The sequence below is a fragment of the Trichechus manatus genome, unplaced genomic scaffold (genome assembly GCF_000243295.1).
Source record: "Trichechus manatus latirostris isolate Lorelei unplaced genomic scaffold, TriManLat1.0 scaffold00037, whole genome shotgun sequence".
Classification (NCBI taxonomy): Eukaryota; Metazoa; Chordata; class Mammalia; order Sirenia; family Trichechidae; genus Trichechus; species Trichechus manatus.
The window spans coordinates 1,876,225-1,887,157 of NW_004443973.1; the positions used below are offsets into that span (position 1 = coordinate 1,876,225).

The 10,933-nt window shown below is 37.8% G+C and overlaps 1 protein-coding gene across 4 annotated transcripts in view; it reads left to right on the plus strand.

The window, feature by feature from the left end:
- The window catches only part of PDE1A (phosphodiesterase 1A), a 371,161-nt gene that overhangs the window by 254,621 nt on the left and 105,607 nt on the right, over window positions 1-10,933 (plus strand). For all 4 annotated transcript variants that reach the window (XM_004375447.2, XM_012555302.2, XM_012555301.1 and 1 more), the window contains one exon: window positions 1,422-1,535. In XM_004375447.2, coding sequence (XP_004375504.1) covers window positions 1,422-1,535 — 114 coding nt within the window. The remainder of the gene's footprint in view (window positions 1-1,421; window positions 1,536-10,933) is intronic.

Consider the following 10,933-nt stretch of genomic DNA (forward strand, 5'->3'; position numbering starts at 1 on the left):
ATGAGCATTAAAAAAAAATCTTGAAACACTGTACACATTGCTCCATTGTCATCACATCGAGTGTTTCAGACAACCCTTAAAGCTGCCTTATTTTTTTCCCTAAGTAAACTGTTTTAGTTGCCATTTTACTTTGCTTTGCTTTATACTAATAAGATTTGTTTATTCATGCATGAAATTTATTTTGTGAGGTTGTTGTCTGCTAATATTTTGCAATACAAAAAAACGGTACAGAGAGTAATTGTTTATGGCTTCCTCAGTAAGTTTTCATCTAGGCGTGTGTTTTTCCTGAGGAGAAGTAAAGTCTTCATATGAGTGGAGAATGTCAAATACATTTGCTGAGATTCTTAACTTTATGTCCCAAACCTTGGTATGGAAAACCATCTAAAGATAATTGTCAGAAAGTCTGCTAAGCTACCCCTCAAATAATGCCTAGAAGTCGATGCTGTATATTCTCTCTTTTTAATGTTTCTGCCCAGGAATGGAATTAAAGTCTATCTGGTAACTTAGGAAAGTTGATAAATTGTCTTCATGTTGTTTATCTATAGTATGTATAAAGTAAGAAATCTGTGTTCCTTTTCTGCCTAGTATAGGGAAGTATCTTCAGAAACACTCTGTTTTTAATTTAATGCATAGTAGTTTCTAAAAATGTTCTAAACTCATCGAGGTAATTTGTGTTACTTCACTGTATTAGGTATCTATTATCCCAAACCTTAGTGGCTTAAAACAGTAACCTTAATTACATCACAGTTTCTGTGAGTCAGAAATCCAGGTATGCCTTAGCTGAGCCCTCTGCTTCCAAATTCCTCAAAGGGTTGGAACACATCATCCTATGACCAAAAACAAAACAAAACATATCCTATATAAATATATTTTTTACAGAATTGTCTCAAGTGAAAAACCATTGTAGTGAAAACAATAAGCACACGTACATCTTTTTTTTCTTATCTGTATTTTCTTGGAACTTTTGCCTTACATTTTTTTTTATTGCTATTTTCAGTGAACAATAATAGCTACAGTAGCATTCAGAGGAACATCTTTTAAATATTCTCTCTGTGTCGACTATGAACCAGCAAAATGGCCAGGGGATATATTCTAGTGCCAGGAATATATTTTGATAAAAATCTCTATTTGTCTTGAATTTTCAGAAAGACTGTCCTTGAAATATAGGACCTAAACTAGCAACCCACACCCCTAATATTATTGAGAGGGAAATATAATTTATAATAGTTACTTAATTGACAACGATTTATCTTAAATGTATCTAAAAAGAGCTCTGAAAATATTTCTATTTGATGCCTTAGAAATATGTATGTTAAAAGATTTACTCGATTTGTGTTATTTAATGTTAGAATATTTTCCATATAGTTATAGTAAATTTCTTTCTATTTTTCTCTCTTTTTTCATCTACTTTTTTGAAATAGACTAAGATGCCTAGTGAAGCAGCTGGAGAAAGGCGACGTTAATGTCGTAGACTTAAAGAAGAATATTGAATATGCAGCATCTGTGTTGGAAGCAGTTTATATCGATGAAACAAGGTAAGTCTTAATCTTCCATCGCTTTTGTCTTCCTTGCCTCTCTCCTCCTTTATTTGCCTTTTGCCAACCTCCTTTATCCAATACATGAATTTAGCATATGTAACCAATGAAAACAAAATCAAAATCTTATTAAAATTTAAAAGATTCTTTTTCATTAACTATGTAACTAGACTGATTCTTTCTAAAAAAATACATTTTAATTAAAATGCCTGAATATAATAAAAATAGTCGAATAATAAAGTCACAAAACATAAAAAATAAAAAAAAAACTCACTTCTTTCCTACCCTTACTGTCCTTAAATCCAGATTTTAATTTTATTTTTTTTCAGAAACAGATGTAGGCTTATAGTGATTTTTCTCTGATGTAAGAATGTTTCTATTAGCTCAGATTTCAGAGTTCTTTCTGAGAAAATGGCTGTTATGTGTCCACACATGGTCATGACAAGTATCGGATCCTCTGTGCAGGGCTTGCTAAATGGCAGTCCAAATCTAGCTTCTAAATATAATTAGCAGGGTGGTAAGGGAGATACGAAATGAGAATTAATATGAAGAAGTTGGTAGCCTGGAGTTGTGGCTCTCTAAGGCAATTTTGCCTTTCAGGGGATACTTGGCAATATCTGAAGACATTTTTGATTGTTAAAATTGTAACATGTGCTACTGGCACGTAGTAGGTAAGAGGCCAGGGGTGCTGCTAAACATCCTACAATGCACAGGACAGTCCCCCACTCCAAAGAATTATCTGGCTACAAATATCAGTAGTACAGAGGTGAGAAACCCTGGCCTACAGGGAGAACTGTACATTTTCTTTTCCTGTCTAACATACGGTATTTACCCCAAATCTCAAGCTGCAGGCGGGGATTCTGCAGAACCTGGAGCTAATAGAGGACTCAGTAGAGCATGGTGTGACAGTTCTTGTCACTTGCAGACTTGACACTGGGAAGTATCTCTTGGAGTTGTGGGGAGCATTTAGACTGGTACCTGACACTCACCTGAAAAAAGACAAAGGTGACAGGTTGATGAGAACTACCCGTGAATTCAGAGGGAAGAAGGAACCTGTGGAGGGAGAGGCACTTCCAGAGTTTGGCATGAAAAGGCACTGTAGTTTTCAAAGTCCTAAGGCAGCCATACTAGAGGTCTCTTAAAGGAATCTACCAAGACTACTGCCTTCAGAGGGTGAAAAACAAGCCACCTGGGGGGATTGTTGATACAAGAGTCAGGATAGGAGTTGTAATAATTCAACCAAAATGTTAGAGAACATATAATGTTGGAGGTACCTTATCGGTATAGCAAATTGTCTCTATAGGACCAGCAAAACTCCCCAGAACCCAGCATTTGGGCATTTGCACACAGATGACAGCAAAACCACATCAATCTAGTTAGACCCTTTGGTCTGTATAGTTTCTTGTCCCCTCCCCACCACATTGCTGGAATAATGAGAAGCAGCAAGTGAGTGGGACAGGGAGTGGAACACGGAGAGTGAAGACACCCACCATGCCCCTTTCCCTCTGCAGGTGTCCAAGCCTGGGTCACACCTGAGCTTGGAGAAGGTAAGAAATGTTAAACCAGGTGTGAGACTGAAGTTTTGATATCGATGTATATATACTGGACTTAATAAACACACACATATACACACAAGCACATGCATAAATAATATTGTTAAATAGGTAAAAAATTCTCATGGTTCAAAAATGAAAATAATATAAAAAGTTGCTTCTTGAAATCCTTGCTCCTACCTTTGTCCCAGTCTACCCCATTCCCCCAACTCTTACCTGTCTTATGTATCTTTCCAAGGATTCATTCCAAATTTTTATTTATTTTTCTCTCCTTCCTTCATAGAAAGTAGCATACTATATTTGTGGTTTTTCATTTTGCTTTTTTTCCCACTAAACAAGGAAACTTGGAGATCTTTCTATATCATGTACTGAACTTTGTAATATTGTATAATGAGAATTTTCATTAATAACTGATAGACAAAGCCATGGTGAGGGTGGTGCTGCACTGATGATTCGGACTTTGTCCCAGATCAGAACTTCTCTGTTAAGCAGGGTTTGGAGTCATAAAGTAAGAAAAATCATAGGAAAACTTTTAGATTATAAACTCTACCCAGAATTGTTTTCCTGGTTAACTTTCACCAAATGTCTATAAAGGTATATACGGTATTTCTTTTAAGTGAATAGAGATCCGAAGGGTCAATTAAAAATTTTTTTTGATGTTCCTATAATTTGTTTGCTCTTTTGTGTTCCTGTGTGTTTTTAATTCCCAAGTTAAACTTCTTAATGTGTAAGATGTCTTCAATTTGTCCTTGACTGGTTTATTATTTGATATTTATTTATAAAAAGTAAAAGCATTGGCCTTTAACAATTATTTGGAGGTTTAAGTCATTCGTTTTATAATGCTGTTTTGCCTATGTTTCTCTTATTTTATTTGATAGATGATCACATACTGTATTTTTTAATTCTTCTGTTGTATTTTCTATTCCTGAAACTTATGATTCCCCAGATGCTTTGCTAACATAGTTCTCCACGATCCCGAACTGATTTAAACATGTGTTACATTTCAAAGTATAGTTCCTCTTCATTTGAAAATTGCTGTTTTGTGGGAAGAAAACTTAAGAACAATACTTAACTTCTTCATGGTAGAAGTTTAATTTTTTTTTCTTGCTCTTTATGACAAAACCCCAGCTCTTATCCCCACCTTTTCCCAAATGACACAAAACTTTTCACTTTTTATTTTAATCCTTCCATGACATCATGATTTTTAAATTGGGTTAATAATAATACACCACATCTGTATAACCTTCAAAGACCTTTTAGTTTCATTATTTCATATTAGTTTCACTACAATTGTATGCAGTTGTTGGGATGATTACTACTTGTTTCATTTTACTAATGCAGGAGGGAGCTAAAGCTCTTAAAAGTGAAACGATTTGCCAGAGGTCACTGGCATTGGCAAAGCTGGGACTAGAAACCAATCTATGGCTTCTCCTTTAGTGCTCTTGCCTCTATACTTGGATCCACTCACAGCATAAAGCAGGATGGTTTTTAATGACCTCAGGAAGATTTAGATGACAATATGTATAGTACTCTGAGAGTTGGAAGTGTAAATTCTGAAAAAATAATAGCTAAAATTCTTTAGGGCCTCCAATGTGCCAAGAACTCTTCTAAGCATTTTGCAGCACTTTTTCATTTAATTATCACAGCAACACTGTGACATAGATATCTTATTATTACCATTTTACCTTTGAGGAAACCAAGTCACTGAAGAGTTACATAGCTTACTCAAGATAATACTGAGAGTATATAAAAGAGCAGGATTGGGATCTTGGCAGCCCGACTACAGGATTTAGATTATTAAACATGATTCCCACCTGTTTTTCTTTTGAAACATTTGACCAAAAGGTGATTTCAGAGACTGTAGAAGTTTTGATGAAAAGCTCACACGTTTTCAGTGTCATCAGACCCAGTGGTGTGTTGATTTTGCTGCGTCTCTTCTCAACTCCACCTTCTCTGATGTCACATTGGTAGCTTAAAATTGGCTATGGTAGGAGTATTTACCATGAAATCATCAAATGCTACAAATCAGGTTTTGTTTATTCCTGGAGAGCCTTTGTTGAACGTTTATCAACACAACATTGCTTAGACCTAAGATTACCTGTTATGTATCTACTAAGAACTGTGATTTTATGATCAGAATATCAGCTGAATAAATTTTAGAGCATTAATACTTGCTAAGGAGCCCTGGTGGTACAGTGGTTAAGTGATATGGCTGCTAACCAAAAGGTCGGCAGTTCACATCCAGCAGCCACTCCTTTGAAACCCTCTGTCCTCTTGGGTCACTATGGGTCAGAATCGACTTGGTGGCAGTAGGTAAGGTTTGATTTCCTATAGACTTGGTAAGACACACAGCAGCCAACTCCATCCATGTCATTAAGGTCAACCCTACTTTGAAGAGGCAGCTCTTACCCCCAGTCGTATTTTGAGTGCCTTCCAACCTGAGGGGCTCATCTTCTGGTACTAATATCCAACAATGTTCTGCTGCTATTCATAAGTTTTTCACTGGCTAATTCTTTTCAGAAGTAGATCACTGGGTCCATCTTCCTGGACTGTCTTAGTCTGGAAGCTCAGCTGAAACCCGACCATGGGTGACCCTTCTGGTATTTGAATACCCGTGGCATAGCTTCCAGCATCACAGCAACACACAAGCCCCTACAGTACGACAAACTGACAGGCGCGTGGGAGGCAGTCAACTGAGGATGTATATTTATTGTGATAGGTATACAATTATTAAGGAATCCCTGGGTGGTGCAAATGTTTAAGTGCTCAACTACTAGCCTTAGGAATATTAATAAAACAGAAGGAGTAAGAGATCAAGAAGCAGTTAGTTGCCTTTAACTTTTAAGTAAGAATCTGTTGACTTCTGAAATATTTTTAATGGAAAATTCTCTGTCTAGAAAAAAAATCATCCAGTGAACATCCCATAGAGGTTTCATTTGGAAGTCAAACAACTGGACTGGATTGGAGGCAGAAAAAAAAAGCTCAACACTAAGTAAAGCAGTAAAAAACAAGTTTCGAATTGGTTTAAAACCCATACACACCCACATATACCTTTTCCTACTAAGCCTTAGTGGATGCTAGGTTTCAGTCACAAAAACAAATCAAAAATCTCTCTTGAAAGATGATTTGAGTGAAAAAGCTAAAGGCAGAGCTCCTGATAGAAATTGAAATCTGACTCTTCTGTGGGGACTATGGCACAATTCCTAATGAATATGCCTATTTTTTTAAAAGACATTTTCAAATGCAAATGCCAATATTTTATGAGCTATGATTTCAGATGTGTCCCTAGAGGCTCTTGTTTTTCAAAGCTGTGCAGTTGTAATCCAGAAACATGTGGCTTAAAAAGAAAAAAAAAATCTGTTTGATTGTCCTTATTTGGATTGGGATATTGCCAGGCCAAATAGCATCTTTGACCTCATGAATAGCAAGGTAGGGCAGCTGCCTGGGAGGTATACTTTCAAAGATGGACTAATACTACCTAACAAAATTTAGAACTTCTTTCTATTAATATGTACCAATCTAAGGTTTATGATTACCATGATTCAGAAAGAGTGGGTTCAAAGCCCGGATCCTCCATCAATACTCACTTTCCTTGGATCCTCCATTCAATATTCTCATTCTTTCAAGTTACTTAACTTCACTAAGTCCTAGCTTTATCATCTGTAAAGAAAGGATAATGACATTGCCCACCTCATAGCGTTGACATGAGAATTACACGTAGTGCAATGCCTGACACAGAGTAAAAGTTAAACAATGTTAGCCATTATTATTATTGTACCATTAAAATGCAAATACCTCTAGGATGCATAGCACATTAAGAGAGACAATTTATACCTCCTAATGAAAATATTAAATAATTTCTTGAGAAAATGAAGACAGGTAGACTCTATTTACCAGGAAAGAAAAGCCAAGTGTAAACTGATGGAGAGAAAGGATCCTTAAGAATATGCACATCTCAATAAAAAATCCGTAATTGACTTTGGTGTGTCTTACTAAGTTTTACTAAGTTTAAGGGTCATTAATATTGGGATAGATTATCATGAATGGGAATGCAGTGATGTCAGTATTTTGAGAAGTTACTTTGGTAAACATTACGTGAAGTCCAGGAAATATTGGAAGTCAAGACCCTTGAAATCACTGAGTATTGGGATTGGCCAAGGAATATTCATTCATTTAACAAACATTTACTGGGTAACTCCTCTGTGGTAGCTAAAGTGAATACCAAGCACACTGGTAATCAGGTTTGGGCATACAACTCTGTAGATAGCTGATTGCTAGAAATACGTCAAGAGCTTTGAAGACAAATCTAGGCACAAAGACAAATGTTGCAAATGAGAAGCAGGGAGGTTCAGAGTTAGAAAGAAAGACCCAATCACACTGACAAATTACAAGAGGAAACACCAAGTAGCATGCAGTAAATCATAGCCAGAAAGGTAAGAAATTATACAGGGCCAAGATCCCAAAGCAGATATGATTGGACTTGGAGGTACTGCTATAATGTTAATGAGTTTCGTTCCCTGGCAGAGTTCCCCCTGTTGATTCCTAAAGACATGGCTTCTAACAAGAGGACTTCCCATCAAAATGTCTGGAATATGCTAGATACTGGGGATCCAGAACTCAGCAGTACAGTGGCAGTTAGAGATGTAGATTTGGGAATTATAATAATCCAAGGGTCTCATATGTTCACAAGCCTTCTCTTTGATGCCCAAACTTGAATAATAGTCTAAGTTCCAACGATGTTTGGATATATTTGTATCATTCCCCATCTCCATCTTTTGTTTTTGGGAACGCTCAGGGATTGCTTACTTAATTCACCAATCTGTCCTGGCTGTCACTTTCCTCTGCAGCCACCTCTCTGGCACCAAACTGCTGTACTGTTCCTCTGCAGATCAGTTCTTTTCCCCTCAAGTCCATTTATCTACAAGCGGGTACTGCTCCCAAGTGTGGGATCGTTCCCTTCCTCTAGTGTCTTAGGCTGGGTTCTCTAGAGAAGCAAAACCAGTAATGTGTATAAATATGTATATAGGGAGATTTATATCAAGGAAATGGCTCATGAGGTTGTAGAGGGTGGAATGTCCCAAGTCCATGGGACAGGATAGAGGCTTCTCTTAATGCACATAGCCAGAGGGACTGGCAAACCCAAGATCAGCAGGTCAGAGAGCAGGGCTGTTGTTCACAGGCTGTGATGATCGATGAATTCCAAAGACCGACAGGCAAGACCACAGGTAAGGTGCTAGCTAAAATCTCAAGAACCGGAGGTCAGATGAACAAGAGCCAGCTGCAGGATCCAGAATGAGCAAAAGCCCACAAGCCTCGCCAGAATATCCACTTATATTCAATGCAGGCCACATGTCCAAGGAAACTCCCTTTCAACTGATTGCATACTCACAGCAGATCCATCATGGAGGCAATCAGTAATCTCATCCTGGAAGTGATCACACCATCATACAACTATCAGACCACTGGAATCATAGCCCAGCCAAGTTGACACACAACCTTAACCACCACATCCAGTTTCACAGACAAACAGCTAGAACCACCTGTAACAACTGTAACACGTCACTGATGATTGCTCACAGAACTCACAACTCAAATTTCTCTGCATAGTCTAAGCTCTGCTGCCCACCTTGCAGAAACCAGTTTACTACCCACTACAAGTACCTTTGATCGTGTTTTCCCTATCCTGAGTTGAGGATCTTAAGCTCCAAGGCCAAGGTAAAAGAGGAGCACTGTCAAAATTAATGTCAAGCTGTGCATTCATCTCCCAGGAGCAACACCTGTTCTTAGAGATGATGCAATGTAAATTCACAGTTAGGAAAAAAAAAAAACCAACATTTGTTAAAGGATGCAGAATATGCAGGGATGGAGCTGTGCTCAAAATGAAGACAGCCTTGCATTTTACTATGCAGAGATGTTTACCTTCTTGGATTCCATAGTCTCGATCTTCTATAGGCCACAGTAGGGCCTTCACTTTAAGTAACTAAAAGACCTATTAAAGAGATTTTTCATGAAACAAAAGAGCAGTTTGCCTCTAAGGGTGAAATCAAGCCTCTGTGGAATAAAACAAATTATTACTTGACCTTTCAAATGTCAGTTTTTCTCACATCCAACCAGTAAGGTTTCAAAAACTCTTGGAGCTCCTTCTCAAAATGTGTCACCATGCTACACCCTAGTAATTGAAGTAAAGGGAGAGGATGAAAATGACAAATGGAGGTATGGAGTGAGAGGGAAGTTGAGGACAGACATGGGGAACACAAGCATTTAAGGTAAGGCATGGGGCTACCAAGAAAGGAGACCAACAAAGAATACATAAAGAAACAGGAGGCATATCTGAAGAATATGAGTGCCAAAAGCCAGTGGAGAAGAGAGTTGCTAAAAAGGACAAATGAAATGCCACAGCGAGAACTATTGGGTGCAATTGGGAGATTACGGATGCTGTTCTGGTGGAAATTCACTAAAGAGAAAAAGCTACCAGTCAGATTATACTAGTTTGGGGAATTAGTGTGGGTGAACTAGGAAGAAATGAGTATAGGCTATTTCCAGAATTTGACAGTGACCAAAAGAACAGAGATATGACAGTCTGTTAATGGGGACAGACAAAGAAGGCCTCTTTTTTTTTTCATTTGTCTTTTGGATGGAAGAAGGCTATTGTCTGTAGCCTGGAGATGAAGAGCTAAATAGACATTGAGAATCGAAAGGAAAAGTTATCTAGGAAAAGAGGAAAATAGTCAAGCATAGGTGGAAGATATAGATAAATATCAAGCCAGCTAGTTCACAGACAAGGGTCTTCAAATAAGTTCAACATGAGTAGCATTGTAAAATCAGAAGGGATAGCATTTGATTTTAAACTCAGTTGTTCAGAATGGGTTAGGGTGCTACAAAAATCATGGCCAATGTATGGATCATGGGCTACAAAAATGCATGTGGCATGGAAAGCAAACCCAGTGTGGTTAATCACTACAACTTGCATGCCATGATGGTATTGAATGGTGTACATTATATTTATAGCCACAAGGAGGAAGGAAAAGAGAAAATATCTGGATTAACAGATAACTTTTACACATATGTCAATTGTAAGTGACAGGACACTTAACCAAATAAATGGTTAATTTGTTGGTGCTTACTGCCAAAACATTGATGGCTAGCGTTAACTAAAAGCACAGGTTGATTCAGAGTCAAAATGATGTCAAGAGATCTACCTCTTTATTTTGCTTGCTCTGTATTAGCCTCCTTCTGATGCTTTGAGTGGTAGAAAGGTGGCTGCAATATTTCCAAGCTTTACATCCTCACACCATCAAACCCAACAGGAATAAGAAAGGTTTCCTTTCCCAGAGGCTCCAACAAGCGTATCCTCATGTTTCATTGGGTCTGGTTAGGTTATATACTTATCCCTGAACCAATCATTCTGTCCAGAGAAATTGTACGCACAAGTTTACTGGTCAAACATCCCATGAGGCAATTCTATTTAGTTTAATTTGAGGTCAATTCTATTTCAATTATATGGCCAAGAATGGAGGAGAATGCTTTCCTTAAAAAACAAATAGGCAGACAGATGCATATGTTTTAAACTATATGTCCTCTACAGTGTGAAAACTACATGTTCATGTTAGTGCCATGTGCAAGAGGACCGGATCAGGGCATGTATGGGATGTTTTGAAGAGCCTTTGACGGGCAGTTCACCAACTCCTGTTCCAGTTCTGCTCCTACTAACGATAAGCCTCTGAGCAAGAGAATTTTTTTTTTCTCTCCTGTTGTTAGTTTTCTTACTTTGAGGATGAAGTCTCTAGCCCCTTTCTGTTTTGCAATTCTGTGGTCTTACCCATGGTCCCAAAGTCCCCTCATAAA